Source organism: Mustelus asterias, chromosome 7 (assembly GCF_964213995.1).
Source record: "Mustelus asterias chromosome 7, sMusAst1.hap1.1, whole genome shotgun sequence".
NCBI classification, from domain to species: domain Eukaryota; kingdom Metazoa; phylum Chordata; class Chondrichthyes; order Carcharhiniformes; family Triakidae; genus Mustelus; species Mustelus asterias.
Window position 1 is genome coordinate 2486047 of NC_135807.1, and position 19186 is coordinate 2505232.

A 19186-nucleotide genomic window follows, 5' to 3' on the forward strand; every position below is an offset into this window, starting at 1 on the left:
GTGCCCCATAAAAGGCTGCTGAAGAAGATTAGGGCACACGGAGTTGGGGGTAGTGTGTTAAAGTGGATTGGGGACTGGCTATCCGACAGGAAGCAAAGAGTCGGAATAAATGGGTGTTTTTCCGGTTGGAGGAAGGTAACTAGTGGCGTGCCGCAGGGATCGGTACTCGGGCCGCAACTGTTTACCATTTATATAGATGATCTGGAGGAGGGGACGGAGTGTAGGGTAACGAAGTTTGCAGACGACACAAAGATAAGTGGAAAAGTGAATCGTGTGGAGGACGGAGAAGATCTGCAGAGAGATTTGGACAGGCTGAGTGAGTGGGCGAGGATATGGCAAATGGAGTATAACGTTGAGAAATGCGAGGTTATACACTTTGGAGGAAATAATAACAAATGGGATTACTATCTCAATGGAAACAAATTAAAACATGCTACCGTGCAAAGGGACCTGGGGGTCCTTGTGCATGAGACGCAAAAGCCCAGTCTGCAGGTACAACAGGTGATCAAGAAGGCAAATGGGATGTTGGCCTATATTGCGAGGGGGATAGAATATAAAAGCAGGGATGTCTTGATGCACCTGTACAGGGCATTGGTGAGGCCGCAGCTGGAATACTGTGTGCAGTATTGGTCCCCTTGTATGAGGAAGGATATATTGGCATTGGAGGGAGTGCAGAGAAGGTTCACCAGGTTGATACCGGAGATGAGGGGTTTGGATTATGAGGAGAGGCTGAGGAGATTGGGTTTGTACTCGTTGGAGTTTAGAAGGATGAGGGGGGATCTTATGGAGACTTATAAGATAATGCGGGGGCTGGATAGGGTGGAGGCGGAGAGATTCTTTCCACTTAGTAAGGAAGTTAAAACTAGAGGACACAGCCTCAAAATAAAGGGGGGTCGGTTTCAGACAGAGTTGAGGAGGAACTTCTTCTCCCAGAGGGTGGTGAATCTCTGGAATTCTCTGCCCACTGAGGTGGTGGAGGCTACCTCGCTGAATATGTTTAAAGCGCGGATGGACGGATTCCTGAGCGGTAAGGGAATTAAGAGTTATGGGGATCAGGCGGGTAAGTGGTACTGATCCACGTCAGATCAGCCATGATCTTATTGAATGGCGGGGCAGGCTCGAGGGGCTAGATGGCCTACTCCTGCTCCTATTTCTTATGTTCTTATACAGACTGGGTATAGTGAGGGGGGACTGAACAGTACAGCATACAGACTGGGGAAGTGATGTTTTTTATGTGGGACAGCCTGTTGCTAAATCTTTCTTCACTCAAACCTGTATAAACAGGGTCATTAACAGGTACTGGTAGGAAACACTAAACCTCTCATATTTTCAATTGTTATTTTTAAGTCTATATTGTCAGGGTTTTTTCTATTAATTTAAGAGGGGATAAAAATCAGGGTAGCCTGTGCCTGATTTCTCGACCAGCCCAAAGTTTTAATCTCGCGTGCCAATATAATTAAAGCATCAGGGAAAGGAGAAATGCAGACCCGGACAATTAAGATTATAGTTGATGCAATAAACTCCTTGTGACGGTTTAGTTGGTAAAGATGTCCAAAGATGTGCGGGTTCGGTCGATTGGCCATGCTAAATTGACCCTAGTGTCAGGAGGATTAGCAAGGCAAATATGTGGGGTTGCGGGAATAGAGCCTGGGTGGGATTGCAGACTCGATGGGCCGAATGGCCTCCTTCTGCACTGTAGGGATTCTATGATTCTATGAAAAGGCAGCTGGTAAACTAAGATTCAAGTTTCAGGTAAAGGTATGAAATGGAAGTTCTAAATTCGAATAACGGTGTTGGAACATTCTATCCATGTCACAGGGAGGGAGAAGGAAATTCTATTGTGTATTCTTTTTTTAGTTTAAAAACTTGAGTAATTAACAAAATAGTTTTCTAATCAACAGGTGAAAACTGCTCATTCAACCATTCAGTTCTGCATTGGGGGTTGATGGGTAGACTGTTCATCAAACCCTTTGCCCGCCCCGTTTGCGCTTGCTTCTAATTCCAGAAAGGCTGAATAAACCCTGCAGCTTTTTGGAAATATATCCTGAACAATTCTTTGTATTCCTCCCCCGAGTATTGATAATTCACCATGTGAGAAACTGCCCAGATTGGCTATACTTTAGAGCAGGGGTGTTCCACCTTCTTGCTTCAGAAGTCTCTCTCCCATGTAATAAAATTTCCATGGACCCATGTAGCATAACACAAATATTTTTTTCCTGTATAAAAATCACATTATAGAACATAGAACAGTACAGCACAGAACAGGCCCTTCGGCCCACGATGTTGTGCCGAGCTTTATCTGAAACCAAGATCAAGCTATCCCACTCCCTATCATCCTGGTGTGCTCCATGTGCCTATCCAATAACCGCTTAAATGTTCCTAAAGTGTCTGACTCCACTATCACTGCAGGCAGTCCATTCCACACCCCAACCACTCTCTGTGTAAAGAACCTACCTCTGATATCCTTCCTGTATCTCCCACCATGAACCCTATAGTTATGCCCCCTTGTAATAGCTCCATCCACCTGAGGAAATAGTCTTTGAACGTTCACTCTATCTATCCCCTTCATCATTTTATAAACCTCTATTAAGTCTCCCCTCAGCCTCATCCGCTCCAGAGAGAACAGCCCTAGCTCCCTCATCCTTCCCTCATAAGACCTACCCTCCAAACCAGGCAGCATCCTGGTAAATCTCCTCTGCACTCCTTCCAGCGCTTCCACATCCTTCTTATAGTGAGGTGACCAGAACTGCACACAATGTTCCAAATGTGGTCTCACCAAGGTCCTGTACAGTTGCAGCATAACCCCACGGCTCTTAAACTCCAACCCCCTGTTAATAAAAGCTAACACACTATAGGCCTTCTTCACAGCTCTATCCACTTGAGTGGCAACCTTTAGAGATCTGTGGATATGGACCCCAAGATCTCTCTGTTCCTCCACAGTCTTCAGAACCCTACCTTTGACCCTGTAATCCACATTTAAATTAGTCCTACCAAAATGAATCACCTCACATTTATCAGGGTTAAACTCCATTTGCCATTTTTCAGCCCAGCTTTGCATCCTATCTATGTCTCTTTGCAGCCTACAACAGCCCTCCACCTCATCCACTACTCCACCAATCTTGGTGTCATCAGCAAATTTACTGATCCACCCTTCAGCCCCCTCCTCTAAGTCATTAATAAAAATCACAAAGAGCAGAGGACTAAGCACTGATCCCTGTGGCACTCCGCTAGCAACCTGCCTCCAGTCCGAAAATTTTCCATCCACCACCACCCTCTGTCTTCGATCAGATAGCCAGTTACCTATCCAATCGGCCAACTTTCCCTCTATCCCACACCTCCTCACTTTCATCATAAGCCGACCAAGGGGGTCCTTATCAAACGCCTTACTAAAATCCATGTATATGACATCAACTGCCCTACCTTCATCAACACACTTAGTTACCTCCTCAAAAAATTCAATCAAATTTGTGAGGCACGACTTGCCCTTCACGAATCCGTGCTGACTATCCCGGATTAATCCGCAACTTTCTAAATGGCCGTAAATCCCATCCCTAAGGACCTTTTCCATCAATTTACCAACCACCGAAGTAAGACTAACCGGTCTATAATTACCAGGGTCATTTCTATTCCCTTTCTTAAACAGAGGAACCACATTCGCCATTCTCCAGTCCTCTGGCATCATCCCCATATACGTTATTATTCTTGGTTTACTTACTTAATGTGAAATTGTTGCTGATTCTATGTTCGAATGAGGCTCGAGTGCAGGAAGTAGATTGAATCTGAGGTAACGAGTTTAAAGTAAAGTTTATTTATTAGTCACAAATAAGGCTGACATTAACACTGCAATGAAGTTACTGTGAAATTCCCCTAGTCGCCACAATCCGGTGCCTGTTCGGGTCAATGCACCTAACCTGCATGTCTTTCAGAATGTGGGAGGAAACCGGAGCACCCGGAGGAAACCCACGCAGACACGGGGAGAACGTGCAAACTCCACACGGACAGCGACTGGAGCCAGGAATCGAACCCAGGTCCCTGGCGCTGTGAAGCAGCAGTGATAACCACTGTGCTACCGTGATGCACTAAGGCAGACTTTCGTCTGTTTCCATAGCTAGTAATTCCCAGAACAGGTCTCTGGTCTGTCACCAGGGGCTTATAGCTTGAAAGGCACCAGTCCACATCAAGCGTGGCTAAGGGGGAGGCTGTCCTGCTCTAACCACCAGCCATTCTGAGGGATTTGCAGGTTGACACACACAGCCTGTTTGACCGGTTTATGAACGTACCTTTCTTGGTCATCAAGTCCTGGGATAGGACTCAAACCTGGAGTTTCAGGCTCAGAAGCAGGGATGCTAGCCACTGCGTCACAAGGCCATCACAGTGCCACATCTGGATGGGCTGTAAAGGTAGATTCCAGGGATAACATATCCCATTTATTATGCCCCATAAAGCTGCCACCAGTTCAAATATAGATGCTCATATTTCTTATCCTACACCAACTAGCCTGAGATTGCTACTTAATTACAAGCTTCAAATTCTAGATCACACCCCAAAGTCTCTGGGGGTGATCTTACCAAAAAAATTCTAAGTGTTGAACAAGCTGGAAAACGGGAGAAATATGCGTTGTTTTTTTGGGGCGACTTTAAATCGAATCTTACCTGACTTTGTCAAACAAATTAAGCCAAACTTGGTTTCCGACAGCAGGGGGAGTGGGCGGGAAGATCGTCCGAAAGCCAGCTGATGGCAGGGGAGGGCGCCATTGCACACGTGCAGAGCTCAGTCATGCCTCCCCCAGCTATAGCTAGCCTTCACGGCCAATCATCACCCCCTCTACCCATAGGGCTCTGAGGTCGATCGATCCCCACCGCCTGGAGTGATCGCCAGCTCCTCTACCCCGATCACTGTTGCAGACCGGCAACAGTCCTATTCCCTTCCCCCATCCATCGTTCTTGCGGAGTGCTCAGTGGTCCCCTCCCCCTGGTTCTGCCAGTGCCAGCCAGGCGAGCACTGCCGAAGGGGCACCTTGGCCCACTAGGGGGCCTCAGTGGCCTCCAGTTCTCCCGGCAAGGCCATCACAATTGGTCCCTGTTGATGGGGACCATACATAATCCTCACCGGTGAGAAACTTCACCAGCGTGGCCACAGAAGCAAGTGAGCCTATACGATTGCGTCCTGGGCTCACTTGTAGTATTTAAGTGCTATTTATCATAGCATTTAAATATTGAGATCAGCCTCGCGCCCGAAACTGGTAAGATCGCGAGAGGTGAGAAATCGGGCGCGAACCCAATTTCTCGGCTTTCTCGCGATCATACCAGCTCGCCCCATCCATCGGCCGGCGGGGTGGGAGGGTAAGATCACCCACTCTGGGTCCAAAGACAGCTGATCCCAGGAAATGGATAGGGCCACAATTTGGGGAAGAACCCAGATCTGATGGGATTCCATACCCAAACTGCAGCTTGGGGCAGACTGGTGTTTCCTTATTCTGCTGCCAGCTTTGGAAGTTATCCAATCAATTTCACTGAGCTTGTGGCCTAATAGACCCTGTGGAACAAATGTGAGGAAATGCACTTTGGAAGGTCTAATACAGATAGGAAATATACAGAACCCTTAAGAGTATTGATAGGCAGAGGGATCTGGGTGTACAGGTACACAGGTCACTGAAAGTGGCAATACAGGTGGAGAAGGTAGCCAAGAAGGCAAACGGCATGCTTGCCTTCATCGGCTGGGGCACTGAGTTTAAAAATTGGCAAGTCATGTTGCAGCTTTATAGAACCTTAGTTCGGCCACACTTGGAATATAGTGTTCAATTCTGGTCGCCACGCTACCAGAAGGATGGGGAGGCTTTGGAGAGGGTACAGAAAAGATTTACCAGGATGTTGCCTGGCATGGAGGGCATTAGCTATGAGAAGAGGTTGGAGAAACTTGGTTTGTTCTCACTGGAACAACGGAGGTTGAGGGGAGACCTGATAGAAGTCTACAAGATTATGAGAGGCATGGACAGAGTGGATAGTCAGAAGCTTTTTCCCAGGGTGGAAGAGTCAATTACTAGGGGGCACAGGTTTAAGGTCGGAGGGACAAGGTTTAAAGAAGATGTACGAGGCAGATTTTTTACACAGAGGGTGGCGGGTGCCTGGAACTCGCTGCCGGAGGAGGTAGTGGAAGCTTTTAAGGGGCGCCTTGACAAATACATGAATAGAATGGAAATGGAGGGATATGGTCCCCGGAAGAGTAGGGGGTTTTAGTTAAGTCGGGCAGCATGGTCGGTGGCCTGTTCCTGTGCTGTAATTTTCTTTGTTCTTTGTTGGAACCTATGCATGCTTAGAAGGCCTCAAAAATGCTGGAAGGAAAGGCAATCGGGCTCAGAGAGAGCCCCCTTTTCCCTGGGAGGAATTTTTAGACAGCTGTCTGATATTTCTGCAGATCTCTCCTTGGACAAACTACTTTTTGATACTTGATGAGAATGGGTTCCATGGGTGTATCTCCACATGCTGCGTATGTCGGTAATTGTGATCCTGAAATTCATCTGTGCTTCCAGCTCCTTCATAGGATCAGCAGAAATAGATACGTGTCTTCCTAATGCAGTCATTAGGGTCAGTTCTGCAAACCCATACTTTGAGCACAACAATGAGTTTCCATGCATGAAACTCGATTCGAGGGCAAAGCTCCTGCCCAAAGTGCAGGACAGGAATTACCTCGATATTCCTTACAGTGGGCACAACACAACCCAAAAATAAAACAAACTGACACATCAAAGAGAGTAGAACATAGAACATAGAACAGTACAGCACAGAACAGGCCCTTCGGCCCACGATGTTGTGCCGAGCTTTATCTGAAACCAAGATCAAGCTATCCCACTCCCTATCATCCTGGTGTGCTCCATGTGCCTATCCAATAACCGCTTAAATGTTTCTAAAGTGTCTGACTCCACTATCACTGCAGGCAGTCCATTCCACACCCCAACCACTCTGCGTAAAGAACCTACCTCTGATATCCGTCCTGTATCTCCCACCACGAACCCTATAGTTATGCCCCCTTGTAATAGCTCCATCCACCCGAGGAAATAGTCTTTGAGCGTTCACTCTATCTATCCCCTTCATCATTTTATACACCTCTATTAAGTCTCCCCTCAGCCTCCTCCGCTCCAGAGAGAACAGCCCTAGCTCCCTCAACCTTTCCTCATATGACCTACCCTCCAAACCAGGCAGCATCCTGGTAAATCTCCTCTGCACTCTTTCCAGCGCTTCCACATCCTTCTTATAGTGAGGTGACCAGAACGGCACACAATATTCCAAATGTGGTCTCACCAAGGTCCTGTACAGTTGCAGCATAACCCCACGGCTCTTAAACTCCAACCCCCTGTTAATAAAAGCTAACACACTATAGGCCTTCTTCACAGCTCTATCCACTTGAGTGGCAACCTTTAGAGATCTGTGGATATGGACCCCAAGATCTCTCTGTTCCTCCACAGTCTTCAGAACCCTACCTTTGACCCTGTAATCCACATTTAAATTAGTCCTACCAAAATGAATCACCTCACATTTATCAGGGTTAAACTCCATTTGCCATTTTTCAGCCCAGCTTTGCATCCTATCTATGTCTCTTTGCAGCCTACAACAGCCCTCCACCTCATCCACTACTCCACCAATCTTGGTGTCATCAGCAAATTTACTGATTCACCCTTCAGCCCCCTCCTCTAAGTCATTAATAAAAATCACAAAGAGCAGAGGACCAAGCACTGATCCCTGCGGCACACCGCTAGCAACCTGCCTCCAATCCGAAAATTTTCCATCGACCACCACCCTCTGTCTTCGGTCAGACAGCCAGTTACCTATCCAATCGGCCAACTTTCCCTCTATCCCACACCTCCTCACTTTCATCATAAGCCGACCATGGGGGACCTTATCAAACGCCTTACTAAAATCCATGTATATGACATCAACTGCCCTACCTTCATCAACACACTTAGTTACCTCCTCAAAAAATTCTATCAAATTTGTGAGGCACGACTTGCCCTTCACGAATCCGTGCTGACTATCTCGGATTAATCCGCATCTTTCTAAATGGTCGTAAATCCCATCCCTAAGGACCTTTTCCATCAATTTACCAACCACCGAAGTAAGACTAAGCGGTCTATAATTACCAGGGTCATTTCTATTCCCTTTCTTAAACAGAGGAACAACATTCGCCATTCTCCAGTCCTCTGGCACCATCCCCGTGGACAGCGAGGACCCAAAGATCAACGCCAAAGGCTCTGCAATCTCATCCCTTGCCTCCCACAGAATCCTAGGATACATTTCATCAGGCCCAGGGGACTTATCGACCTTCAGTTTATTCAAAACTGCCAAGACATCCTCCCTCCGAACATCTATTTCCTCCAGCCTATTAGCCTGTAACACCTTCTCTTCCTCAAAAACATGGCCCCTCTCCTTGGTGAACACTGAAGAAAAGTATTCATTCATCACCTCGCCTATCTCTACTGACTCCATACACAAGTTCCCACTACTGTCCTTGACCGGCCCTAACCTCACCCTGGTCATTCTTTTATTCCTCACATAAGAGTAAAAAGCCTTGGGGTTTTCCTTGATCCGACCCACCAAGGACTTCTCATGTCCCCTCCTAGCTCTCCTAAGCCCCTTTTTCAGAGTAATTTCTCATCGCCCTTTCAGTTTCTTTTGGTGTGAATGTCTCCTATCATTGGGCAACCAGACACCTGCTCAGGAACCTTCCTCTGCTTCTATCCTGGTCCCCCCCATGCTGACACTACAGTTAAGAAAGCCCCACCAACGCCTCTACTTTCTCAGAAGACCAAGGAAATTTGGCATGTCAGCTGCGACTCTCATTAAATTTTACAGATGCACCATAGAAAGCATGGTGTATGCTGAGGCTTTGAACAGGTATTTTGTGTCGGTCTTCACAGTGGAAGACACAAATAACATGCCAAAAATTGATGACAGGAAGGCTATGGCAGTTGAGGACCTAGAAACTATCATTGTCACGAAAGAGGTAGTGTTGGGCAAGCTAATGGGGCTAAAGGTAGACAAGTCTCCTGGTCCTGATGGAATGCATCCCAGGGTACTAAAAGAGATGGCGGGGGAAATAGCAAATGCACTAGTGGTAATTTACCAACATTCGCTGGACTGTGGGGTGGTTCCCGCAGATTGGAAAACACCAAATGTGACGCCACTGTTTAAAAAAGGAGGTAGACAAAAGGCAGGTAACTATAGGCCGGTTAGTTTAACTTCTGTAGTAGGAAAAATGCTTGAATCTATCATCAAGGAAGAAATAGCGAGACATCTGGATATAAATTGTCCCATTGGTAAGACGCAGCATGGGTTCATGAAGGGCAGGTCATGTTTGACTAATTTGGTGGAATTCTGAGAGAACATTACATGTGCAGTGGACAATGGGGAACCTGTGGATGTAGTGTATCTGGATTTCCAGAAGGCATTCGACAAGGTGCCGCACCAAAGACTGCTACATAAGATAAAGGTGCACAGTGTTACAGGTAATGTATTAGCATGGATAGAGGATTGGTTAACTAACAGAAAGCAAAGAGTAGGGGTAATAGAAACATAGAAACATAGAAAAACTACAGCACAAAAACAGGCCCTTCGGCCCCACAAGTTGTACCGAACATATCCCTACCTTTTAGGCCTACCTATAACCCTCCATCCTATTAAGTCCCATGTACTCATCCAGGAGTCTCTTAAAAGACCCTATTGAGTTTGCCTCCACCACCACTGACGGCAGCCAATTCCACTCGCCCGCCACCCTCTGTGTGAAAAACTTCCCCCTAACATTTCCCCTGTACCTACACCCCAGCACCTTAAACCTGTGTCCTCTCGAAGCAGACATTTCCACCCTGGGAAAAAGCCTCTGAGAGTCCACCCGATCTATGCCTCTCAACATCTTATACACCTCTATTAGGTCTCCTCTCATCCTACGTCTCTCCAAGGAGAAAAGACCGAGCTCCCTCAGCCTATCCTCATAAGGCATGCCACTCAATCCAGGCAACATCCTTGTAAATCTCCTGTGCAACCTTTCAATCTTTTCCACATCCTTCCTGTAATGAGGCGACCAGAACTGAGCACAGTACTCCAAGTGGGGTCTGACGAGGGTCTTATATAGCTGCATCATTATCCCCGGACTCCTAAACTCAATCCCTCGATTGATAACGGCCAGCACACCATACGCCTTCTTAACCACCTCCTCCACCTGCGGGGCCGATTTTAGAGTCCTATGGACCCGGACCCCAAGGTCCTTCTGATCCTCTACAGTACTAAGAGTCTTTCCCTTTATATTGTACTCCTTCATCCCATTTGACCTGCCAAAATGGACCACTACGCATTTATTTGGGTTGAAGTCCATCTGCCACTTCTCCGCCCAGTCTTGCATCCTATCTATGTCCCTCTATAACGTCTGACATCCCTCCAGACTATCCACAACCCCACCAACCTTCGTGTCGTCGGCAAACATACCAACCCATCCCTCCACTTCCTCATCCAGGTCATTTATGAAAATGACAAACAGCAAGGGTCCCAGAACAGATCCCTGGGGCACACCACTGGTGACCGACCTCCATTTAGAAAAAGACCCATCTATACCCACTCTCTGCCTCCTTTGGGCAAGCCAGTTCTGGTTCCACCGGGCAGCAGCCCCTTGGATCCCATGCCCTCTCACTTTTTCTAGAAGCCTTGCATGGGGGACCTTATCGAACGCCTTGCTAAAATCCATATAAACCACATCTACCGCTTTCCCTTCATCAATGTGTTTAGTCACATTTTCTAAGAACTCGAAGGTAAATGGGTGTTTTTCTGGTTGGCAATCAGTGACTAGTGGTGTGCCTCAGGGATCAAAGAACAAAGAACAGTACAGCACAGGAAACAGGCCCTTCGGCCCTCCAAGCCTGTGCCGCTCATTGGTCCAACTAGACCATTCGTTTGTATCCCTCCATTCCCAGACTGCTCATGTGACTATCCAGGTAAGTCTTAAACGATGTCAGCGTGCCTGCCTCCACCACCCTACTTGGCAGCGCATTCCAGGCCCCCACCACCCTCTGTGTAAAAAACGTCAAAGAACGAACAAAGAACAAAGAACAATACAGCACAGGAACAGGCCCTTCGGCCCTCCAAGCCCGCGCCACTCCCTGGTCCAAACTAGACCATTCTTTTGTATCCCTCCATTCCCACTCCGTTCATATGGCTGTCTAGATAAGTCTTAAACGTTCCCAGTGTGTCCGCCTCCACCACCTTGCCTGGCAGCGCATTCCAGGCCCCCACCACCCTCTGTGTAAAATATGTCCGTCTGATATCTGTGTTAAACCTCCCCCCCTTCACCTTGAACCTATGACCCCTCGTGAATGTCACCACCGACCTGGGGAAAAGCTTCCCACCGTTCACCCTATCTATGCCTTTCATAATTTTATACACCTCTATTAAGTCTCCCCTCATCCTCCGTCTTTCCAGTGAGAACAACCCCAGTTTACCCAATCTCTCCTCATAACTAAGCCCCTCCATACCAGGTAACATCCTGGTAAACCTCCTCTGTACTCTCTCCAAAGCCTCCACGTCCTTCTGGTAGTGTGGCGACCAGAACTGGACGCAGTATTCCAGATGCGGCCGAACCAACGTTCTATACATCTGCAACATCAGACCCCAACTTTTATACTCTATGCCCCGTCCTATAAAGGCAAGCATGCCATATGCCTTCTTCACCACCTTCTCCACCTGTGACGTCACTTTCAAGGATCTGTGGACTTGCACACCCAGGTCCCTCTGCGTATCTACATCCTTTATGGTTCTACCATTTATCATATAGCTCCTCCCTACATTATTTCTACCAAAATGCATCACTTCGCAGTGTTGGGACCGCAATTGTTTACGATTTACATAGATGATTTGGAGTTGGGGACCAAGTGTAATGTGTCAAAATCCGCAGACGACACTAAGATGAGTGCCAGAGCAAAGTGTGCAGAGGACGCTGAAAGTCTGCAAAGGGATATAGATAATCTAAGTGAGTGGGCGAGGGTCTGGCAGATGGAGAACAATGTTGGTAAATGTGAGGTCATCCATTTTGGTAGGAATAACAGCAAAATGGACTATTATTTAAATGGTAAAAAATTGCAGCATGCTGCTGTGCAGAGGGATCTGGGTGTCCTTGTGCAGGAATCTCAAAGAGTTGGGTTGCAGGTGCAGCAGGTAATTAAGAAGGCAAATGGAATTTTGTCCTTCATTGCTAGAGGAATGGAGTTTAAAAACAGCGAGATTATGTTGCAGCTGTATAAGGTGCTGGTGAGGCCACACCTGGAGTACTGTGTACAGTTTTGGTCTCCTTACTTGAGAAAGGATATACTGGCACTGGAGGGGGTGCAGAGAAGATTCACTAGGTTGATTCCGGAGTTGAGAGGGTTGGCTTATGAGGAGAGACTGAGTAGACTGGGGCTATACTTTTTGGAATTCAGAAGAATGAGGGGAGATCTTGTAGAAACATGCAAGATTATGAAGGGAATAGATAAGATAGAAGCAGGGAAGTTGTTTCCACTGGCGGGCGAAACTAGAACTAGGGGGCATAGCCTCAAAATAAGGGGAAGCAGATTTAGGACTGAGTTGAGGAGGAACTTCTTCACACAAAGGGTTGTGAATCTGTGGAATTCCCTGCCCAGTGAAGCATTGAATGTTTTTAAGGCAAGGATAGATAAATTTTTGAACAGTAAAGGAATTAAGGGTTATGGTGAGCGGGCGGGTAAGTGGAGCTGAGTCCATAAAAAGATCAGCCATGATCTTATTGAATGGCGGAGCAGGCTCGAGGGGCCAGATGGCCTACTCCTGCTCCTAGTTCTTATGTTCTTATGACACAAAGGAAAGTTGTGAAGAGAACTTAAGGAATCTGCAAAGCGAGTTAGATAGGTTAATAAACAGGAAAAGCACTGGCAGATGGGGTATAATGTGGGAAAATGTGAACTTCTCTACTTTGGCAGGAAGAATAGAAAAACAGAATATTATTTAAATGGAGAGAGATTGCAGAACTCTGGTACAGAGGGATCTGGGTGTCCTGGTACATCAATCACAAAAAGTTAGTTTGCAGGTTAGATCAAGTGATTCGAAAGGCAAATGGAATGTTGGCATTATTTTGCAAGAGGAATGGAATCTGAAAGTAGGGATGTTTTGCTGCAGTTGTACAGCTGGAGTACTGTGTATAGTTTTGGTCTCCTTATTTAAGAAAGGATATAAAAGTATTAGAAACAGTTCAGAGCAAAGTTCACCTGACTTATTCCTGAGAGGGGATGGGGAGGTTATCTTATGAGGAAAGGTTTGATAGGCTGGGCCTGTACCAATGGGAGTTCAGAAGAATAAGAAGTGATCTTATTGGAACAGAGAAGAAACTGAGGGCACTTGACAGGGTGGATGCTGAGAGGATGTTTCCCCTTGTGGGAGAGACTGGAAACAGTTTGAAGATAAGGGGTCTCCCATGTAAAATGTAGAGGAGGAAAAAAATGGTCCCATAAGGTCATGTCTGTGGAGCTCTCTTCCCCAGAAAGCAGTGAAGGCAGGGTCACTGAATATTTTTGAGGCAGAGGTAGATGGATCCTTGATTAACAAGCGAGTCCAAGGTTATCGGAGGGGTGGTTAGTCATGAATGTGAAGTTGAGGCCACATTCAGAGCAGCCATAATCTCACCAAATGGTGTGGCATGCTCGATGGGACTGAATGGCCTATTGCTGTTCCTAATTCATATATTTATATATCTGTTCTTACGTGCCTTACTGAATATTTTTTAAAAATGAATGAGATGTGGATGCCGCTGGCTAGGCCAGCATTTGTTACACATCCTTAATTGCCCTCGAGAAGGTGGTGGTGAACCACTTTCTTGAACTATTGCAATCTACGGTGTAAGTACACTTACAATGCCAGGATTTTAACTCAATAACAGTGAAGGGATGGTGATATCGTTCCAAGTCAGGATGGTGTGTGGCTTGGAGGGGAACCTGCAGCTGATGTTGTTCCTATGTACCTGCTGCCCTTGTCCTTCTAGATGGTAGCGGTCACGGGTTTGGAAGGTGCTGTCGAAGAAGGCTTGGCAAATTGACGCTGTGCATCGGTGGTGAAGGGAATGAATGTTTAAGTTGATGGTTGAGGTGAGACTGCCTTGTCCAGGATGATGTCAAACCTTTTCACTGGAAAGACAGAGGCTGAGGGGAGACCTGATAGAGGTCTAGAAAATTATGGAAGCCGTAGACAGGTTGGAGAGTCAGAGGCTTTTTCCCAGGGTGGAAGTGTCAATTACAAGGGGGCACAGGTTCAAGATGAGAGGGGGAAAGTTTAAGGGAGATGTGTGGGGGAAGTTTTTCACGCAGAGAGTGGTGGGTGCCTGGAACGCGCTGCCAGAGGAAATGGTGGAAGCAGGCACATTAGCAACATTTAAAAGGCATCTGGTTGGATACATGAATAGGAAAGGAATAGAGGGATACGGACCGAGTAAGGGCAGAAGGTTTTTTTTTTAGTGTAGTTAAGGCATATTGATTGGCACAGGCCTAGAGGGCCGAAGGGCCTGTTCCTGTGCTGTACTTTTCTTTGTTTTTGAGTGTTGTTGGAGCTGCACTCATCCAGGAACATGAGGAGAATTCCATCACACTCCTGACTTGTGCCTTGGAGATAATGGACAGACTTGAAGTTGTACAAGACATTGGTAAGGCCACACTTGGAGTACTATGTACAGTTCTGGTCACCCTATTATAGAAAGGATATTATTAAACTAGAAAGAGTGCCGAAAAGATTTACTAGGATGCTACCGGGACTTGATGGTTTGAGTTATAAGGAGAGGCTGGATAGACTGGGACTTTTTTCTCTGGAGCATAGAAGGCCAAGGGTGATCTTATAGAGGTCTATAAAATAATGAGGGGCATAGATCAGCTAGATAGTCAATATCTTTTCCCACAGGTAGGGGAGTCTAAAACTAGAGGGCGTAGGTTTAAGGTGAGAGGGAAGAGATACAAAAGAGTCCAGAGGGGCAATTTTTTCATGCAGAGGGTGGTGAGTGTCTGGAACAAGCTGCCAGAGGTAGTAGTAGAGGCGGGTACAATTTTGTCTTTTAAAAAGCATTTTATCAGTTACATGGGTAAGATGGGTATAGAGGGATATGGGCCAAATGCGGGCAATTGGGGTTAGCTTAGGGGTTTAAAAGAAAAGGCAGCATGGACAAGTTGGGCCGAAGGGCCTGTTTCCATGCTGTAAACCTCTATGACTCTGGCTCTATGACTTTGGGGAATCAGGAATTCCCAGCCTCAGACATGCTGTTGGAGCCACAACATTTAAATGGTTGGTCTCGTTAATTTCCGAAACATATACAGTAACTCTTCACTTCATATAACGCACAGTAAATCAGGCCATATGTTGGGAGAGGAATGTAATTTTCAAAGTTGTTGAGCTGTGTTGGTAGCCCCATCTTCCTCTCACTCTAGATGCTGCTGGAGCTACTGAGTGTTTTGAGCACATTTTTGTTCTCATTTCATTTTGCTTATTGTTCAACCGATCTTAGTTACAGATTACACGGAAAGTGAAGGATTTGAAGAAGGGTCATGACCGAATGAAAAAGGAGATGGGCAGGATTCCCCTCACATTACAGGACATTGAAGTAAGCACATTCTGATAAACTTTCTCAGCTATTCAGGTAGCATCTGTGGAGAGGAACGTGAGTTGATGGGTGGGATTTTCCAGCCCTGACAGGCATCATTGTGGACAGGATGGGAAAACCTGGGGAACCGTCAAAAGTCAACGGCTCTCCAAATTTTCCTGTTCTGCTCCCTACAATGCCCACTGATGACAAGCCGGAAAATCCCACCCGTCTACCCTTTCCTTGCGAGTTATATCACATGATGCTAAGAACGTAAACTGAAGTGAATTTCCCCTCGCCTAACTACCAGACTTGACATAATGGCCATCTTGAGAGTTTAACTGTGAAGCAGTTAATATCACAAAGAGAACAGAAGGATCAAGACAACACAAGATAGTTAAATGATATTACTTGTCCTGGCCAATGCCCTATATTCAAACCTGTTGTGACCAGCATTTCTGCTAGTTGCTCCTGTCTTTCTACTGTTCAGACCTCCATTTTAACTCAAATCCAAATTCTGATAATCAGTCTCAGAGAAATTCTAACACGTTCTCAATAACTAATCACCTACTCGACCTGAGTCAACAATTCCTTCACACTCTCAGACTCCCTCCCCACTTGTGTTCAATGCTCTGAATTGCTTTTTGCACAGATTATCATCTCAAAAACAAGAGAGTCCGTTGAAGAGAAATACAACATAATTAAGGAGCTCCTGGAGAATGACATGAAAGCAACAATGAATCTGATTGAAGCAGAAAGCTTGGCAATGGAAGCCATTATTACCGGACAACAAGTGGACAAGGAGGCTTACAGTGATGCCATCTCTTCCATAATGGAGAGAGTCGATGAGATGAATGCTGATCGAGATTCTGAGAGTATACAGACATTACAGGTGAATATTTAGTTAGGTCAGGACATAATTCTTAACTTCACGTGCAAATCAAGAAGCATAGATCTCTTTCCGATCTAGTCACCAATTTCCATCATTTTACATTCTACAGTCATCATTGTTAATTATTGTGATCACGGAGTGAGGCATGTTACTGCTGGAAATGGATCACTTTCCACTGCAGGCACACTCTCCTCCAACGTCACCAACTAGGGACAGCACGGGGTTAGATACTGAGTAAAGCTTCCTCCACACTGTCCCCATCAAACACTCCCAGGACAGGTACAGCACGGGGTTAGATACAGAGTAAAGCTCCCTCTACACTGTCCCCATCAAACACTCCCAGGACAGGGACAGCACGGGGTTAGATACAGAGTAAAGCTCCCTCTACACTGTCCACCATCAAACACTCCCGGGACAGGTACAGCACGAGGTTAGATACAGAGTAAAGCTCCCTCTGCACTGTCCACCATCAAACACACCCAGGACAGGTACAGCACGGGGTTAGATACAGAGTAAAGCTCCCTCTACACTGTCCCCATCAAACACTCCCAGGACAGGTACAGCACGGGGTTAGATACAGAGTAAAGCTCCCTCTACACTGTCCCCATCAAACACTCCCAGGACAGGTACAGCACGGGGTTAGATACAGAGTAAAGCTCCCTCTACACTGTCCCCATCAAACACTCCCAGAGCAGGAACGGCATGGATTAGGTATATTTAGTTTTGGCTTTGATTGGTAAATTTAATTAATTTATCCATTCTTTTGTATTACAGGAAGTCATAAGTTGGAAGACACGGTAAGGATCACAATATTTTTGATGACCTCCTGAGTGATTTGTGGGAATGTTTCCAGGACAGACAGCAGTTTCAATTTGCTGCCAGTATAAAACTGGTGTTGCTGGTTGGCTGCCCAGTTCATACTGATTTTAATGGATAACAAAAGATGATGTTTTCTATCGCGGATAGTTGCTTCTGCAATGTCAGAATTATACAGGCGAGTCGAAAACCTGGCCTGGACATTTCTAGAGAAAAACTAAAAACAGAAGGAATTAGTCGAGATTGGGGCCTTTTACTAGAATATAGAAAGTAAAAGGATTCCTGAGAAGTTCTGGTGAAGCTAATTGAGAAAAAGTAATTGTGAGTCATTTGGTATCTAGATGCTATGAATTTATAAAGAACAGAAATATCTGGAAATTTTATTTTAATTCAGAGGATTGTTATAACATGGAGTGCCCCACCAGTGGGGGAAGTACAATCCATCATGCTTTTTAAAATTGTGTTCAATTTGAAAATGTAAAATTAAAATGGAGAAAGTGGTGGGGAGAGAGGTTACCTCGCCTTTACATTGAATATGTAGCACAGAAACAGGCCATCTGGCAGAACTCTGTCCATGCTGACATTCTGTCCAAGCCTCCACTCATCCTTCCTCATAATAGCAGAGCCCTCTCTCTTCTCTCTGATATGCATCAACAACTCACTCTCTCCAGTGTCTCCGTCTCTTTTTCAGAATATAACAAACAGAACTGTAGACAGTACTCCAAGTGTGATCTAACCAAAGTTATACACAAATTTAGCATAACTAGATGTGTAGGTTAGGTGGATTAGCCATGGTAAATGCATGGGGTTACAGAGATAGGGCAGTGAGGTCGGCCTGGGTAAGATGCTCTTTCGGACAGTCGGTGGAGACTCGATGAGCCAAATGGCCTCCTTCTGCATGGTAATGATTCTATGGTTCTATACCATATGCATTCTTAACCACTTTATCCAACTGTCCTGCTACCTTAAGGGACCGGTGTACATGCACACCAAGGTCACTCTGATCCTCGGGGTTTCCCAGGGTCCTGCCATTCATCATGTATTCCCTTGATGTGTTTGTCCTGCCCAAGTGCATCATTGACACTGACCCGGATTGAATTCCATTTGCCACTAATCAGCCCATCTGACCAGCCCATCTATACCCTCCTGTAATCTAAGGTTATCCTCCTCACTATTTATCACCCCACCAAAGAACAAAGAACAGTACAGCACAGGAAACAGGCCCTTCGGCCCTCCAAGCCTGTGCCGCTCCTTGGTCCAACTAGACCAATTGTTTGCATCCCTCCATTCCCAGGCTGCTCATGTGACTATCCAGGTAAGTCTTAAACGATGTCAGCGTGCCTGCCTCCACCACCCTACTTGGCAGCGCATTCCAGGCCCCCACCACCCTCTGTGTAAAAAACATCCCTCTAATATCTGAGTTATACTTCGCCCCTCTCACCTTGAGCCCGTGACCCCTCGTGAACGTCACTTCTGATCTGGGAAAAAGCTTCCCACCGTTCACCCTATCTATCCCCTTCATAATTTTATACACCTCTATTAGATCTCTCATTCTCCGTCTTTCCAGGGAGAACAACCCCAGTTTACCCAATCTCTCCTCATAGCTAAGACCCTCCATACCAGGCAACATCCTGGTAAACCTTCTCTGCACTCTCTCTAACGCCTCCACGTCCTTCTGGTCGTGCGGCGACCAGAACTGGACGCAGTACTCCAAATGTGGCCTAACCAGCGTTCTATACAGCTGCATCATCAGACTCCAGCTTTTATACTCTATACCCCGTCCTATAAAGGCAAGCATACCATATGCCTTCTTCACCACCTTCTCCACCTGTGTTGCCACCTTCAAGGATTTGTGGACTTGCACACCTAGGGGTC

The 19186-nt window shown here is 46.2% G+C and overlaps 1 protein-coding gene across 1 annotated transcript in view; it reads left to right on the top strand.

Moving 5' to 3' along the window:
* LOC144495524 (zinc finger protein RFP-like) overlaps window positions 1-19186 on the top strand; it is a 36690-nt gene that overhangs the window by 4984 nt on the left and 12520 nt on the right. Inside the window, exons 2-4 of the mRNA XM_078215566.1 lie at window positions 15529-15624; window positions 16256-16495; window positions 17270-17292. Coding sequence (XP_078071692.1) covers window positions 15529-15624; window positions 16256-16495; window positions 17270-17292 — 359 coding nt within the window. The remainder of the gene's footprint in view (window positions 1-15528; window positions 15625-16255; window positions 16496-17269; window positions 17293-19186) is intronic.